The 19,132-nt window shown below is 33.6% G+C and overlaps 1 protein-coding gene across 2 annotated transcripts in view; it reads right to left on the bottom strand.

The window, feature by feature from the left end:
* Positions 1-890: 890 nt before the first annotated feature.
* LOC143233365 (uncharacterized) overlaps positions 891-19,132 on the bottom strand; it is a 48,893-nt gene continuing 30,651 nt past the window's right edge. The window contains exons 3-4 of one of the 2 annotated variants that reach the window (XM_076469546.1): positions 9,275-9,589; positions 891-2,876 (exon numbers count right to left, since the gene is read on the bottom strand). In XM_076469546.1, the coding sequence (XP_076325661.1) occupies positions 2,773-2,876; positions 9,275-9,589 (419 nt within the window). In that variant the 3' untranslated portion in view covers positions 891-2,772. The remainder of the gene's footprint in view (positions 2,877-9,274; positions 9,590-19,132) is intronic. The other variant, XM_076469545.1, reaches the window with a different exon arrangement.

The raw sequence follows: 19,132 nt of genomic DNA, 5'->3' as shown, positions 1-19,132 counted from the left end.
GAATATTGTATATTTATATGACTCTGTGAAACATAGGAGACAAACATAATTATTTAATCATGTTACCAAATTAAGCAAACACGTTCACACAATCTCACGTAAAAGCTATTCAGCGTGATTGTCGCCGTATGTATACATATATATATACACTAGATTAAGAGTAATAAGCAGTTTTATTTATTGCTTTGGAAGTTAATATGTCATGTTTGTTTTGTAGTATAAATAGTTCATAATATTCTCGTGATTCATGGCATGCGCACGTTTTACTGACACCACGACAGAACAAATTACAACATTAAGCCTCCCTTATGTGAAGCCATTTTAACGTCTACTAGTAGACTGATTAACAAACAAAAACCTCATTCCTGTATATTGCTGAGTGTGATTAAAACAGATTAAACCTCCAGGCGGTCTCTGGCCGTCTATTCGGGGAGATAACTTTCCAAAAGTGAATGCAAACTTAAGAATACATCAGTTTAATAAGAAATCCTTGGTTATTATATTTATTTATTATGAGAGAGATGTTTGTGTTTTTTGTTGTTGTTAAGAACAAAGCTATTAACTGAGTTACCTGTGCTCAGCCCAGAGTTTGTATTGATCTAAAAGTTGATATTACAAGCCCTCAGATTTGTTGATGAGCTACCAATGGGAGAGGTGGTGAAATTAATGAAACTTAAACAACAGAAACCACGTGATTTGGTAAAATAAAATTGTAATTTGTTTTTTGTAACCTGCAATGCTTGAGCAGTAAAATTTCAGTGAGTGAAAGAGAAACAGTAGTTTCCATGCTCTTGATATGGGCAGCTTTATTTGTTCAACTAGATTTAAGTAAACTATTGAAGTCACATATTAGTTTGGTTTTTATTAACCCTGCCAAAGTCAGACCCACTTTAAAGAGCCACATCCATTAGTCAGTCTATTCGTATATAGTCCACACGTTTCAAGTGGTGTATGATGGATTTCACTAAATTTTACGCAGTAATGAAACACGTGAACGCTAAAAAAGTTTAAAACGTCTTTTGACATAATTCGAACATCGAATTATCCTTAATAGAGCATCATATCAATCTTTTTATGGATGGTGAAATCACTATATAAGATAGAAGCTGTGCATCAGAGACGTGAGCGAAAACATTGTCACTTTGATAAAATATAATAATATGAAACTGGAATATAAACACTTCATCCATGTGGTAATAATACTTACGTAAATAAATTACGGAATAATAACAGCTGTAACCTTTCTTAATTACAATGTCTTCATTGTTGTGTCGGTTATCTGTATCTCAAACGTTACGACCTTTTATAAAGGTCATTAAAGTTAGACCACAGTCACATGCACTATTATCACAATTCTTTTTTCCAGTTTTTATTTATCTGTGGTTACTTACTACAGGTATCGAACATCGAATTTTAGCATTATAATTCTTCGGGCATACTGCTGAGCCACCAGGGTCCCACCTTTGTAGCACAATAATGTTTAGTAAAATTTATTATTTCTCACAATAACAACCAGGATATCATTAACAAATTATTGATTTACTCACACAGATTTCTAGCATTGTAGGTTATTTGAAATTCTCAGGACTCTTTCTTTTTTTAACTCAGTGTTTATCTTATTACATTTTCCATTCCTTTTAACCCTTCAGGTTTCTATCAGGAATTGAAAACTCACTTCTTGGTTACCATATACATATATAACGATCCAAGTAAACCTGAAATAATGGTAACATATCTATAATATGTTTAAACTAAAAATAGACGGTCATACATTAAATTATTTCTTTTAGTTTTGACGCAAACAATTTGATGTTTATTTTATATTAGTTCGAAATATTGTGAACTTTCACCATTGAGTTAACAGAAATAATTCATATTAACGCAAAATAAAAGTTTTCAATTTGTAACAACGTGAAAACTAATAGAAATATTATGGTTGAATTCTTTGAAAACATCACTTTATTGTGTAGAAAGAGATGTGCATTATAGAGACGGTGTGACACATCTATAAGTTAATCCATGAGTTATACACAAAGAGGTCTGCCATTAGAAACTTTTATCTGGTGTGTGAAGATTAATTGATATTTTCTGTTTGAAATTGAGATCAAAATAATCGTTTAAATTTCTAAGTTCCGACTGTTTTGTATGAACATATAAGTTGAATTTTTAATTAATGCTACGAATTATCTTTAAACAATAATTTTATTCAATACTTAAGCTTCAATAATAACCTCATGTAGGTTAACTTTAAGCGATTAAAACAATTATAATTAAAATTATTTTTTTCCTAACCTGTAATAAAGCTAAGTTCGATTTTTTTCCACTGGAATACGATAAAAACGACAAATAAAAAAGGACATAATATATGCTAATTTAAAAAGTCATGGCAAACATTTAAAACATTTCATCAAAATTATCACTTCAGGGAACCTCGAAATAAATACTCCAGAGAAAATAATCTTTGTCAAGTTTTAACGCAAATATTTAATTCTAAATTTCTCTCGTGAGTTTGCATCTAACGTTAATTTAAATATCCAACAGTCTCAGAGAAATAATAAAAAATAATTTAGATTGACAAGTTTTAAGACTCCTTTCTTTGGTTCAACTGGAATTTATTGTATAATTTCAATAGTCTTTTATTTTTCGTAGTTCACTGACTAGAATGGTAATGATCCTATAACGATATAGGGTACACACATTACACACTATGGAAACCCGTCACATATATCATATACAATAATATCACTTTTCATTATTCACATGTTAAAAGAATTACTGCGTCAACAGATGGCAACACCAAAATAACACAAGTATTTCAAGAGCCAAAACTCTGAGGTCCACCAGTTTCAGACCGAAAGATTTGTTGGTTGGGTCATCTGTAATAGAAGTAAAGATAACACAACGATTGGAAATCATCAAAACTCAGAAAAATCTTCTATTGTAACATTTTGATAATCATGTCACTGATTTGTTCTTCTTGAGACATTGTATAGCTAATTTTTCGTTACACTTGACTCAAACAGCAATGTAATAAAAAAAAAAAACACATAAAAGTTTTACTACCATTCTCTTCTGGCCTAAATCGATCCAATAAAGCTATTATAAAAGATCTCTCTGGGTAAAATATTTTATCGGGTACACAGACAAAAATCATTAGAATTACGGAAACGCAATATACTGGTAATGATGCCTAGCGACCAAAGTTTGTAAAAAACTTCACCACTTAGTAAAAGGAATTCAACTGCTACAGAGTTTTCTTTATAAAACTTGTCATTTTGTATCTTGGGCATCCATTTATTTTCCTATTGTTTTAGTCGTAAGAAAAGCGAAACTTGTTTTAGGTAATGAACCTCAATAATGTTTGAGAGAAAAAAAAGTCTTAACAAATTGCAACGTTTATATAAATATATGTGACGAAGTTTCTAGGTGGTCAGCAAAAACACGTGAGAATGAAGCATGATTTGTCGAAACGTCTTGAGAAACGTCCTTTTCTGTTGTTTATTATTGGTGTTTGATATCATTTAATCGAACGAATTCTATTTATCGGGAGATGGAAACGTTTGATGCTTACATGTTTTTCTCTCATTTTTTTTTTCGTTCATTGGCGCAAATCAACTAGGCTATTTGTGCCAAGCAACCAGTAAAAATAAAAGTAAAATTATTAAAACATGTAAAAGGAAATCGTATTAAAAAAAAAAAATTGCCAAATTTTGGATAATAACTTAAATGGAATTTGAAAGGTCAATGATCCTTAAAATGTATAAAAACAGGTAAGGAGTACAGTGTTACCATCGCCAATGTCACTGCCCGGGGTCGAAAAGAAAGTCAAAGTAAAAACATGTTTGAAATGTAGGTTACTGGGACTTGAGTGTCGCCACTTATTGGTGCATTAGTCCCATATAAAAGAAAATAATGAGTTAAAAAATTGTAACGAAAGTTAGAACAACTTCCTTCTTCCAGTGCTTACGGAAACAATAGAAGGTTTTATATGGAAAAGATTTTTATCTGGTTGCTAACTTCCAATCGACTGCGAACTGGCGTGGAGTCGAGCATTGATACAGGACCATAGTTCATGTATGTGACAGTCACATCAGAGCAGACAGATTTAGCTGCGGTGTCAGAGATTTCGTTCCCACGAATAACAACGTAACCCAGTATCCAGAAAAACTGGATATAAATTGATGATAAGAAGAAACGAGCCATTCGATTTTGAATATGAACGAGAACTGGGTAAGAACTAAAGTGAAGTGATTTCAGGGCCAGTAGAGAGCTAAGCGAATTGGTAAAAATAGTCCAACTGGTGTGCAGCATAGCTTTTATCTAATCCAGGGCAAGAAAAATGGCGTACAAAGCTTTGGAGTGAATACCTTGTTGTCGACAAAAGTGGATGTATACGGTGGCAGGTGAACGTGGCGACTTAAACGTCAAAATAAATTCACTTATAGGTAGCATTATTATGCCCTTCCGAGTGGAGATATGGTGCACTACAGAAACCAGCGAGGATCTCTAACTCGGTAATGTTTTTTTTAAATCCCTGTCAACAATAACTTCTCTTGAAGAATTCAGAGTAGTATCGATAGTAACCTTGATTGCTATATCCTCCATGGTCTCAGAATTCACAAGGAGTTTAGTGTGTTGTGATGAAAATGTTTCAACCAAACAGTCTTCTGAGCACAGCATCCTTACTGACTCTAAGCCAGCAAGCCCTTTCTAATTTTTTTGGAACGGAAAAGAGATACATTTGCCCTAAATATTTCTCAGACAATAAATGCATAATGAGAAATCAAAGCGGGAATCGAACTGTGATGATAACTGTGTCATCCATATACGTAATCGTTTACCAATTATCATGTTTTTTATTTATTTTTGTCATGGACTTGGGTACTCATAACACAGAAAATATATTTCAGTCTCTACTGTCCCCACCCTACGAAGGAAAGTACTACAATGCCAAACAAGGACACTGCAACATCGGCAGAGTTTCGTGATCACTATACCCTCACAACAGCATCAGACAAACTGTCAAGCATAGCTGTTGAGAACGTACAACACTGATACCCGGTTGACCTTAGTTCAAGTGGACTAGCCAATTGATCCTGGGGTGTTTACCTCAACGCCAACCGTTTACAGGAATTCTAGTCGAAAGTGGTATGTTAGGGTTGGACCCCTTAATCACCAGGATCCTCTCCACCCCATCATGGGTCGATATGAACAGCAAATTTGGGTTGATGCTTAGATCTCAGAAGAGGCAAACTGAAAGTAAAGAACCTTCTCTGGGAGGTCCCCTCACCACGTACAGTAATCCATCTCGAGGGGAACAGGTACAGACGTTTGAATTTAGCGCCTTTATTAAGTGTAGCTCTGCAATTGATTTTTCAAATCATTGGTTTGTAATATTTAGATATCTAACAGATATACGTAGTAGGCGTACATACGAGTAAGTGAGATGAAGAGGCGAATCTCTGAGAGAATGTTGATTCGTATACCTCGAATGTAGATAAAAAGTTTTGATGTCTTTTTTGTGTTATATTTTATTCAGAAGATGTAACCAAAGGTTGTTAAATTCACTCCAATGTCTCTGTTCAGACTTGAATACTTCATACTGATATGAAACGATCATTTATTTTCATTATTTACCTGAGATGCTTCTGTTCAAGACTCTTACAGCTGTTCTAGTTTATCTTATGTACTGTTTGTACACTCTCTCTAATAATTGTATTTTGTGGTTTCATGGGTCTAGTGTTATATTTTGTTTTTTGAGTGGGGAGCCACAGTGTCTACCGGTTTCTCCAACATAGGACTCATTGCAAGCTTGCAGGATTTCATAAATAATAATACTTCCTTGGAGCTAAAGAGCCGGTTTATGTATAACTTGAGTTGAAATTTCCATCTGTAGTCGACATTGAAATTTTGAACGGTTTGTTTTGGTCTAAAGTCGTAGATATAAAGAAATTAAACAGTGTGATAAGCTTTCTTTATTGTTTCGTCTTTCAAGGACTCTAACATTAAATTTGTTCAGTAAATATGTCTTTGGAAATTTAAATGATACATTGTAGTTTGGGCTCCATGATTTTCTTCATCACATATGGAGTTGGTACTTTTGTCAAGTGTCTCGATGATATTTTTTGTACCAGTTAGACGAAAGTATCGGAGATCGAAGTAAGAGATTGTGGGTAGAATGACCACCTTAGTTTTTAATGCTTTTGTCACGATATAAAATTAATGTTTATTATACATGTAATTTCTTTCATCCATATATTTCTTTAGATATTAAAAATATGAACTTGTTATGGTTTGAAGCCGTTTTCGTACAAGGCTGGATAAAACGGTCCCTCAACGTGGATGAAATTGACTACCATTTATTTCATAACAACTGTGAATGATATTAAACTCTACATTTAGCAAATGAATTTAAATCATCATTCAAATGTTTCCGTTTCTTGCATGGAGTAGGAAGTGTATGCACCATGTCTAAGATATAAATTAATGACATACATTGCAGCTCAAGCCTAAAGCGAATTACGTGTATCATTATTATGCGCTAAGATAGCCTAAGCCAACTATAGTGAAACAGTTAATAACATGATATAAAAACATGGCAGACTTAAGCTGTTTACTTTTACAGCATATATGGTAATGAACTGAATTATCCTCTTTATAACTATTAAGGATCAAAGTGCTTACCACAGATCAAAGTTGTTTAAAGAAGATCAAAAGCGAGCTTCAATCATTCATATTACTGCAGATCACCAGTTTGTCAATAGTTATATATAGTAACAACCTGTCATAATTAGTGATATATGGGAAGGACACTTTTACAGAATGAAATAATCTGACACGATTTTTCTTAATTGTGAAGCTGGCACTTAGTGGTCGCTTGGTTTGGTTTTTGGAATTTCGCACAAAGCTACTCGAGGGCTATCTGTGCTAGCCGTCCCTAATTTAGCAGTGTAAGACTAGAGGGAAGGCAGCCAGATGGGCTAAGGCGTGCGACTCGTAATCTGAGGGTCGCGGGTTCGAATCCCTGTCTCACCAAACGTTCTCGCCCTTTCAGCCGTGAAGGCGTTTGTAATGTGACGGTCGGTCAATCTCATTATTCGTTGGTGAAAGAGTAGTCCAAGAGTTGGCTGTGGGTGATGATGACGAACTGCCTTCCCTCTAGTCTTACACTGATACACTATGGACGGCTAGCGCAGATAGCCCTCGTGTAGCTTTGCTCGAAATTACAAAACAAAACAGCAGTAGGACAGCGGTAAGTTTACGGGCTTACAACACTAAAAATGGGGTTTGATTTTCTGTAGATAACTCAAAGCGGCTTTACTCTAAAAAAACAGCCAAAATATATTTAATTCAATTTCTAAACACAAATAAACATTTTTCATGTGACTAGTTTGTATTGTATAAATAAGAACGTGCTGAACGAGAGTTCGATGTAAGATCGTTACTTTCCTATTATATGTATATTATTTATGTAGAATAATGTATGTAGTTATTATCTGTAAATGTAACCGTTTTGGTGAAGACATAAACATGATTGTTACCACAATATTGAAAACCGAACCTGAAAAGGTTAAGTTTCAATTTCTCAGATCAAGAATAAATTAATAAACCAGTTTATAACTAAACTTAAAACCTTCTGTCTTGGACTAATACTAAACCAAAACCTCAAAAACAAAAAGGCGTAGCTTAGTGAATACAGATAGTTTTATTTGGACTTAGAAAAAAAAAAACGGTTGGTGTACTGTGTAAGTTTCCGGTGCTGTATTATTGAACAAGATTAATATTAGTATTATTGTAATTTGCGATGATAATTATAATTGTGTTTCCTTGTTATGGCATATAGTTGTGTAGTACAATGAGAATAAAAAAACGGTTAGTGAAATGAACAATTTTCCTGTGCTGTATTATTAAACAAGATTAGTATTATTGTAATTTGTAATTTATAATTGTGTTTCCTTATTGTTGCGTATAGTTGTGCCATACAATAAGAATTAGAAAGAACAAAACGGTTGGTGTAATGTGTAAGTTTCCGGTGCTGTATTATTGAACAAGATTAGTATTAGTATTATTGTAACTTGTAACGATAATTGTAGCTATGTTTCCTTATTATAACAAATAGTTATGTAATACAATATAAATTTAAAAAACAGTTGGTATGATGAACAAGTTTCTGGTGTTGTATTATTAAGTAAGATAAATATTATTATTGTTGTACAAAACAATTACATAATTATTTCTTGGTTAAAGATTTATACATTAAAATAGGACCTGGTAGTTAGCGTGGTCATCCTATATTGTTACTGACCAGGCCAACCTGTGGGGTGCATGTATTTTTGGCTTATAAACATGTCAGCCATCCCCCAAATAGTTGGAATTAACATTGTAACTGTAAAAAAAAATAAAAAAAATAACAACACATTTCAGAATGTTGAGTGTCTGTTATTATCTATTGTTATATATTTGCAGATGGTTTATTTGCTATTAAGCTAAAATCCGCACTAGATGGGCAATCTGTGCATAGTTACCTTTAATTTTAAGTTGACAGACAAAATGGAAGGCAGCAAGTCAACAGCACTCAATGCTAACTCTAGGATCAACTCTAGTCTGACCAATTAGTGTACTTTGATTGTGACTTTTGTAGCAGTCCCAAAGATGTTGGTGGAGGCGTTTTTGAGTCAGGGACAATAAGTCCTCGGGTTCAGCATCTAAGCTAACCACTTAAATTGGCCAAGACATTTCAAAAGAAAAAGTCTACGCAAAGTAAAATACATTTTAAGCTTCATTGTTGAATTTCAGACAATTGATGTAGTGCAAAATGTTTTCAGGTTTTCTGCTGAATTGTGATGTACCTGAAGAAAGATCTTCCATTTAAAATCTTATATTTCATTTATACACGAATACTAAATGGCTAGAGAAAGCTACAAAACTAGTATTGTAATTATAGATTTTGACGGCTTAGTACAAGAGAAATATTTAATCTTAACAAGATAGTTATAATGATCCAAGTATTAAAATATTAAATATGTCGCTCAAGAAGCATCCAATTTTGAAACCTTTTAAACTGGTGTAACTTACCGAATTAACGTATTAGAACAAAATATAACAACATATGGCCCGTTGTCAATCAATATTAATGTATTACAGCAGCTACTCTCCATTAAGGCACAGCATGGTAGTTTCATGCTTTGGAAAAATGGGTTAAAAAGAAATATATAGGGGAAACATGCATAGAAATTGTAGAGTTTTTGTATTTTATTTAATGAAGTCATCTTACCAGGATAGTGAAGCAGCCTTCTCGCCATCATGAACTTAGTTCCGTTGATGGTTACCACACATTCAAATATAGTTGGCTCATTTCGAGGCAACTGATTAGTTTTCAATGATTTCATAATTTTCACATTGTAACCATTGTAAGGATCCCGAGAAAGAGTTTGGACCACATCAATCGTCATGTCCTGTAGCTTCTCCGTGGAAGTCGTCTTGTATAACTTCAGTTGTGGATCTGGAAAAACTCCCTCAGCTTCACACTGAAGATGAAGTTCGCCCTCATCTTCATAGCTTAGTTTGAAATCAAATTCTTTCGGAGGCGCTGTAGAAAAATTAGAGGTTTACTGAGATATGTAATAACTAGCATACTGTACTGGTTTAGTAAAATAAAATAAATGTGTTCGAAAGGTATTGATGTTTAAGAGATACTGTATGCAAAAGGTAATAGCTTAAAGTATTTTAGCTTTTCTAACGAACGTAGCTGTTTTGATGTGCATAATTTCATTACAAAATTATGTTGATCTGAACGGCTAAATTACCTACTAGATTACAATCGCAGGTGCTGCTCTGACAGATACTGGTGTTCCATGTGGAGGCCAGCAAAAAAATTACTTTTGTTACAAGTAGCCTTCAAGTTTAATGTTACACTATTGATTACCCATCATTGTATTTTTACAGTTACACCGTATGTAACTTTTCTACCAGCAGTCTCTTTACCTCCAAATGTTGATTAAGTCTTTTCACAGTAACTATTTCTGCCTTACTAGTACTTTACCTTCTGATTGGTGTGGCACGTGCACCTACTTAAGATACTCTTAACACCTACTTGTTTTGCTTTCTGCCATCCATCTGGTAACCAACCATCCTGAATTCGATGCACAACTGCCTGTGGGACACTAGCAAATATTGTGTATATATCACAATGACTACTTCCTGTTGGTTGCTTTCACCAGTGCTGAAGAAAGCTTGCTTTGTGGCCTTCAGCTTTATCCTTATACAACTTGTAGGAAACTCGAATGTTTTACCAACCTCATTCGGAATGGTTAACCTTCACAAGATGATGAATATCCAACCAACGCTCTCTTATCTAGAGACCACCTGTAGCTATGGTAGCAGGAAACTAATCACCAACGTTTTCTTTTTAAAAAATGCTGAAGTGCTTTTATTGCTATACTCATCAACCAATATTTGAAATGTCTGTATCGGCTGGTTCACAGATATTCCAAAAGTGTTAAATTTATTCTACATGATGGAAGTCTGAGATCTGTTGTTAATGTATCTCAATGTCAGTTGTTTTGAATTACTTCACCCAATCGGTATCCTGCTTGGATGGTGTCGGTGGAGCCATTTTGGAGCTTGAATATTTAAATTAAAAATGGCAATAACTCGAAGATGGTAAACATGGTAACTAATCTTCAAAAACTGAATAATGTTGCTTGTAAGTGCTGTTGGCAGCCTAGGCAGCTGATAAAGGTTTGTTGCGGTGTTGAAGTAATCCCGTAACCAGTCTGAAACAAATATTCTGTGTCATTTCGGTCTTGTCTAGCTGCGTAGCCCATATAATAATGATTGATTGTGGATAATTCAGAATGAAAATATAAGATTTTGGTACAGAGGAAACATGATGTTCGTCAGTAATTCATTAGCTTTGGTTATCCAGATGTTAATATCAAAGGTAGAGCTTAATTGTCTCTTAAAAATTAACTCAAGTAGTTCGGCGTTTCTTCCAGTTGGATGGAAGTAACCTTGTAAAGAGTTTTTAACGGACAAGCTAAGATAATAAGTTAATAAGGTAATAAGTTAATAAGTTAATAAGGTAATAAGCGAAGTTTTGTTTGTTTGTTTGTTTGTTTTGGAATTTCGCACAAAGCAACTCAAGGGCTATCTGTGCTAGCCGTCCCTAATTTAGCAGTGCAAGACTAGAGGGAAGGCAGCTAGTCATCACCACCCACCGCCAACTTTTGGGCTACTCTTTTACCAACGAAAAGTGGGATTGACCGTCACATTATAACGCCCCCACGGCTGGGAGGGCAAGCATGTTTGGCGCGACTCGGGCGCGAACTAAGCAAAGTTAATAAGCTGAAATAAAACACACCGTGTACATAATACTACGAATAACAAAAAAATTTGATAAAGTAAAAACCTTTCGTTCATAGAAAAGTGGTAGCAAGAGACCATTTTCTGAGAAAATGAAGTCCTTCACCTTTATTCTATGTTTCAAAAACCAGAAGTCACCATTTGCTTCGTAAGTGTTTTGGAATGCAAATTGAAAAGTAGATTAGTATAGTAACCTCAAATAAAACATTTTTATATTAAAAACACAGACAATGTTCTGCACCAGTATTTAGGTTAATTCTTGCACATACATATATCTCTGTGTGTGTATACGTACATACATATCTATATATGTACATATTATTTTGTTTTTTGAATTTCGCGCAAGGCTATACGAGAGCCTCTCTGCTCTAACCGTCCCTAATTTAGCAGTGTAAGACTAGAGAGAAGGCAGCTAGTTATCACCACCCACTGCCAACTCTTGGGCTACTCTTTTACCAACGAATAGTGGGATTTACCGTGACATTATAACGCCCCCACAGCTGAAAGGGCGGGCATGTTTGGTGCAACGGGGAATCGAATCTGCGACCCTCGGATTACGAGTCGAACGTCTTAAACTACCTGGCTATGCCAGGCCATATGTAAATAGATATTCATATGTGCAACAAATATATATATGTGTATGCGCCGACAACGTTATGAAACTCCGAACCTACAGAAATAATTCGTTATATACAATTATAAAGTAAGACATAAAATGTGGGCAAGAGAGAAGATTTGCTAAATACATAATGCAATTTTATAATTGAGCACGCTTTAAGATTAAAATTTCTCCTTTGTTAACTTTATCCATATCATGAGAGTGTTGTTTTCAAAGTGTGGTAACGCAAGTGACAGCTGCTAATTATCTTTGCCTTGAGCATGTTGTTAAATTAATGGACTTCAGTGATTAATGCCATGAGGAAAATTACTGTTATTATCTTTGAATGTAGTTTACGGACTGCACAGATAAATGTGTCCATTCTGAAAAGTTTTCCGGTGAAATGAAAAAAAATATTAGAGATGTATTTACAGTTTTGACATTGATAGTGAAATTCTACATAATATATTAAAGACCTTCCAACACTCAAAACGACCCATAAGCTATCAGGAACGTCTATTTTCTTACAAAGACGAACAGATTAAGAAAACTAGCATCCCATAGTTGCATGGTTCTACACAAATTAGGAACAGAACAAATGACAAAATTATACAGATAAAGTCAGAAGGCTACAAGTTGAAATACTTATTTTCAAATTTTATTTTTTCAGAGAAATCGACTCCCAAAACTTTGTGAGATACGGTTTAACACTGAACATATGACAAATTATAAAGTGAGGTCCAGGAATATTTAGATTCTAACTTAAAATAATACAATACTTTTATTCATTGCATTTTAGAAAATACTTTCATATCCTCGTTAAGGGTTGGTTGATTGGTATGTTAGGCTTAAAACTAAATCTTGCTTTCTAGCTATCACTACTTTAAACCACAACGCACCCAGCTCGGTTAATATAGCTAGAAAGTACAGCTCTGTCATTATGGTGCAAGTTGTGCACCGAACTCACTGATATCGGTCCTTGAAAACTTGGGCCGTTGAAAGTAAATGTTGAATATATATCATTCTATATTTTAAGTTAATAGAACATAGATTTCTCATTATGCAGCTTTATGCTTAAGAAATAAATGTTTCTGAACTATATCTTTAACAAAATAAAAAACATTTTTAGTACGACGACCATCGTTATTTTATAAGTAATCTAAATAGTAATACATTACATGAGTTAAGTAATATATTTACCATTATTCTACTTCTTTGTTTAAGTCGTATCTGTATTGTGAACGTTCAAGACTTTATCATTATTTATATTTCTGAGGTAATTTTTAAGTTTTAACATTGTTTATTACTTTTGCCAGTTAGTTAAAGCCAGATTTATTGTGTTAAGCTCACTTGTCAGTGTGTTTACACAACTGTATGACATCGCATTTAATTTAGGGGCCAGGCATGGCTAGGTGGTTAAGGCACTCGACTCATACTCTGAGGGTCGCAGATCCAAATCGCCGTCACACCAAACATGCTCGCCCTTCCAGCCGTGGGGACGTTATAGTGTGACGATCAATCCTACTATTCTTTAGTAAAAGAGTAGCCCAAGAGTTGGCAATAGGTGATGAAGACTAGCTGCCTTCCCTCTAGTCTTACACTGCTAAATTAGGGATGGCTAACGCAGATATCCATCGTGTAACGTTGATTCCAGAAAACAAACAAGCATTTAATTTGATTATCTCAATAACTGTGCATATATATTTCTACTATTTGGTGTAATATTTTGATAATATTTGAATTTGTTATGTATTATTTTGTTTTTTTTTCATATTCTGTCTCCATAAATAAAGATTTTATTTGGATGTATCATAGTAATTTATTTTAGATATGAAGACAACTAATTTACACCGTCAGAGATGTTTAATATTCCAATACCAAGGTTTTAAAATGACAGGAAATCTGTAACAATAGGTGAAGTATATAAAAAGTGTAATTACCAGAACTGATTTCAATGTTTAATATATATAATATACGTAATTATACATATAATGTTTACTGTAACGATTATTTTGCAATGTTATCCTACTTTATAGATTTATGGCCAAGCTCACGAGATATTATTTGGTTTACATAGAAACATTATAATATTAAAACACAACACAAAAAACTGACGTTTCGTGTTTTTGTTTTTGGCCAAATTAGAGGTAACATTTTTGTGATTGGTCAGACCTGACTAATAACGGTAACACTAATCATGGTGTTAGTAACTGCACCACAGAAAGATGTAACCAATAGAAATATCACTTTTCATTGTATCTATAAACGTCGGTTTTTGTGATTTTTTCTCGTTTACTTTTAATTTAGTATCACGACGTGTATAAAATGGAATTACAAACATTCTAATCTTTATAAGTAGGAACGTACGAATAATGAACAAAATTACCCATTTTCATTATTAGGCTAGTATTTAATTTCTATCTTTATAGGTAGTTTGCTTAGACCAAAAGTTAATGTTGGCTTTCACCAACCGTGAATGAATGAGATGGGGTGAATCTTCAAAATTAGGATTTAAATTTTCCTTTGCAGCTTTATTTAATAAACTAAAGATATCGAACCAACATATCACTTACGGGAAAGGAAAACAGAATTAAATAAACATACTATAGAATGATACTAACGTATTCTTTATTAGAAAAGTAGTCATTAGAAACAGTTGACTATAATTTGGCTTAACGATAAACGGACAACTAGTGTCAGCAATTTGAAATTGTTTGATATATCATCTGGAATCAAAATTAACAAAGCATATTTCGTATATCACACTATAGATTATTTGTTTCATTTGAAACGAGGGCTATCCGCGTTATCCGGATTACGGATATAAGTGTTAATAATATGTTTTTGGATAATAAAAATAATAAGCCTAATTTAGATTCGAGCCCCTTGCAACCCTCAGTCGAGTCCCCTGACATGCCGAACTTCTACACTTATGAAGCTTATTGTGGTGTAACTAGTAAAGCAAGTTACATTTAAACTGATAATTTAGTTTTCTGTTTTTTAAGCTTTCAGAGCCAGTCACTTGTTTTGTATATTTCCTAATTCATTTATACATGCACAATTCATATGACATTGTACGTTTTTTTTGTTATATATATTGCTTAATTTAATTTTGTTAAAAGCAATAACACTAAATTATTCGTTATAAATAAAAACAAGTCCAAATAAAAATTTAAAAAACGTCGCAATAATCTCCAGGGGTCAGGCTAACATATGAAATATAAAATACTTAGTCTGATATAAGGAACAAAATATTTTGCATTTTCAATATATGGTTTACCCTATTTTAATAGTAATATATCATACTCTTTTGTTCTAAGTACTATAACTTTGCAATTATTCAGATATTGTAAAATTTGTGTGAAATTAAAATATTTTATTATTAATGTTGAAATATTGATACAATAAATAACATTTAATGGATTTAATGAAGAAACTTTAAAAAATATAATAAAATGTTCTGTGATAAATATAAGAATGTATCAAGTAAATATAAAGAAATGAAACTTAAGAAAATGTTACTTAAAGTTTCTGAAAACTATGTTTAGTTAGTAATAAGGCCATTTAAACAACTTGGCACTACTTTATGCGGATGAACACTTTATTGCATAATACATAGGCTTGTTTAGAGTATGAAAACTGGTAGTTACAGTTGACTTAATGAGTGATGGTTTGGAGTTATTTAGTTAGTTTTGATAACTGGAGTCAGGTTCCTGGTAGTCTTCTATAAATAATACACAAATCAATTGGTACATCATGATGGATCAGTAGAAGGTATTACTTGTGCTGGCCTATTATTCCATCTAGTTTTAGAAAAACAAAACAAAGCCCCAAACTATCACGCTGCTTCTCATGCTTCATGATAGGTGTCATGCATTCATGTAAGTATATTTCCCCTTTCTAAAATACCAGACGTACAATCTACTTTTTAACACTTCTACGAAAAGACGTTTCTAGTTCTGATTTCTCCAAGCCCGTTCTCCTGGCTGTGGTTTCGCTAGATAGTAGATAGGGACAGTGGGAATCTCGTTAATCCATTCATTAATGGATTTAAATGGCAATTTCATTTAAATACAAAATTATTACCTAATATTAATAACCTTTCAAGTTGCTCTGGGGCCTATTAGGCCCCACTTTTCGTAGTAGTGTTAAACCAAATGTTTCAAAATTGGATTCTTCCGTCCATAACACCCTTCCCAGTCGTTAACAGCTCGGTTTTTATACTTTTTAAACCAAATTTAAGTATCTTGACAATATTTGATGATCAAAGTAAATGTTTTCTCAACTGCTACACAATCAAACATTCCATTATTATTAAGTCTTCTTAATACTGTATGTATGGACACTTTTCTATCATAGTGTACATGGTTGTTTATCTCATGCTTGAATCAGCGGTAGTCTTCCTTCTGTCCTTAAGGATGAATAAACTACGATACTTAACATTAGTAACACTGGGTTTAAGTGTTCTATCTCTTCCTTATCTATATTCAAATTTACATATTTTATCCTCATGATCTAGGGTGTAGTTAACAGTGTTTGAAAAGCATTTTAAAAGTACATTAATTTGTCAGAGAGTCCAACCAGCATCACGAAAAGCTTTTATGTAAACTCTCTGCTCTATTAACAATACATTACTAGTTTTGGCTGATAATAAAACTTATTATACAATGTTAAACACTCTTTTTACCAAGGTTTATTTATTAAACACTATTAAACTGTTCTATTCCAGCAAATATCTGCACCATATGCTACCTGGTTTCTATTTAGTTAAGACACTACATGGAGCACCATGACAGTTATTTAAGACCCTAAATTTGATCAATATGTTCTTCTAAGCAGAACCCTTATAACATGACCTTGGTATAAGTATGTGGCATTTTTAAAGAATGATAAGTATTCTCACCCTGATTCTTTCAGTTGTCAAAATGAATCAGTGAAGTATTACCATAGTGATGAAATTTACATTCTGTAGTGGAATGAAATAATTAACTTTATTAAATAAAGAGAACAACAAAATATCCTCTTCTCGTAACAGTTTTGTACAGAACTGTATAATAGTTGATTTAGGGTCGTGATTAGCAATATACACGCTTATTTTTCAGTGAGATTATAATCTGGAGATTTTGTTGGTCATGACGATCTTGTAACGTCCTCCTGGTTGAGATCATTCTCTACAATACGTGCACTGTGGACATTGACATTGTCAAACTTTTCAATAGTATATCACAGAAATATTGTTTCCATGTGATGCCCATATAAATCGCAATTGCCCTTTCCATGGAATATATAAAGAGCACTTTTTTCACCATGATTCATAAGCTGCCTAAACATATACTGCACCACCTACTTTGAAAAAGAAAATATTTCCTTATCCATTCATCAAGTAAATGACTAATACGAATTCTACCACTAATTTTAACAAATTTAAAATGGAACATATGTGAAAATATGATATTGCTAATGTCCTAACTGTAAGTTGGCACCATGTCTTGCCCAAGAAACACAGTGACTGCGGTGAATTCTGGTTAATATCGGTATGAAGATAGCCCTTCTTGTAAAATAACCTTACTGGGTCAGCCTTGTATTCACTGTTCTTCTGAATACCCTGCAGTGAATGTGTTTATGCCATTCCTGTTTAATGTGTTAACTTGACCAGAACGTGGTACACATTCTTGGAACAAAATATCAGGATACAGTACAGTGGGGGGTACTCTACTCTTCTGACATTGTTTGTTTGTTTCATATAATTTGTGGAAGAATTTGACGCCCTCTACAATTGTAACATAAAGAGGCATGACTCCACTGAAAGTACAAAGACTTTTGTATGAACAAATCGTTCATCTGTTTCGAAATATGTTATACCAAACGCATATTGTTTCATACAAAACAGGTGTGTGTGCATGACTAAAACAACTTATAATGACCAGAATAGCATACGTCACCTTCTTTATTAATACTCGGGCATTTAATCAATAACTTCTCCATATAACATTAATATATAATTGTTTGTTGGTAATTACGTGCAAAGTTGCATAATGGGCTATCTGTGCTCTGCCCATCGTAGGTATCGAAACCTAGTTTCTAGCGGCATAAATCCGCAGATATACCGTTGTGATACTGAAGGAGCATCCATAGCGAACGCTATGCAAACATTTTATCCAAAACTATACAAGCTAATTTCACAAATATTCATTGAAGAGGCTCGATTGTATTCCAAATCTATATCATGAGCAGATCGTAACGTTGAATAAAATTAGGAACGGGTAACGCAGACCGCCCTCGTGCAGTTTTGCGTGAAATTCAAAACAAACAAACAAAAAGAAAATCTCCTTTTTATGAATAACCTGATGACTCTTTTCAAAAGCCCCTAGTGGCACAGTGGCATGTCTTCGGACTTACAATGTTAGAAATCGGGTTTCGATATCCGTAATGGGCAGAGCACAGGTAGCCCATTGTGTAGCTTTGTACATAACTTCAAACAAACCTTTCACACATTTATTTGAGATCTTTAGAACATTTTTGTGAATTATTCGTTACATTTATAAATTTAAAGTGAGGCCATTAAATGTACCTTAAATTATGGAGGTGACTGCGGAAGTAGGACCCAGATTGCGGTGGGGATACACATCTATCATTCTTAAGTTTCATTCGCCAGTTTCACATAAGAAATAAACGAGTATCAATAGGTATAGAAATATAAATTATTACTAGAGCGAGTTATGGGTGTTAAAGCCCACAACGTCCCACATTTATATCGCATTTCACTTCCTGCAGACAGTTGAGGGAAAGCGACTGCTCTCCCAAGTAAAGAAGAAAAATTAATTGAAATAGTAATAATAAAATAAGGTACTGCCATCCGGGGGTGAGTAAGTTGAACTTGCCTCTTGTAGTTAGCTTTACAGACCCCAATATAATTTAAAGGCACTAATTAAAAGCACAGAAGACGAATTATACTAATATGAAGCGTTCATCCAGTTACGTAAACAAACTAGTACAGCTCCCAACCATCACCCATTTATTAAGTCTACTGTGGTTATTATGCTATAAACAAGCCTTTATATGCATCAAGGTGTTCATCCGCATAAAGTAGTGCCAAATGGTTAAATGACCTTATTCACAACTAAAATTTTATTAGAAATTTTAAAGTTTCTCTAAATTTTAATTCTTTTT

Source organism: Tachypleus tridentatus, chromosome 12 (assembly GCF_004210375.1).
Source record: "Tachypleus tridentatus isolate NWPU-2018 chromosome 12, ASM421037v1, whole genome shotgun sequence".
Lineage (NCBI taxonomy): Eukaryota > Metazoa > Arthropoda > Merostomata > Xiphosura > Limulidae > Tachypleus > Tachypleus tridentatus.
Note: the sequence above shows the minus strand (reverse complement) of the source record. Positions and strands in the feature narration are given on the sequence as shown.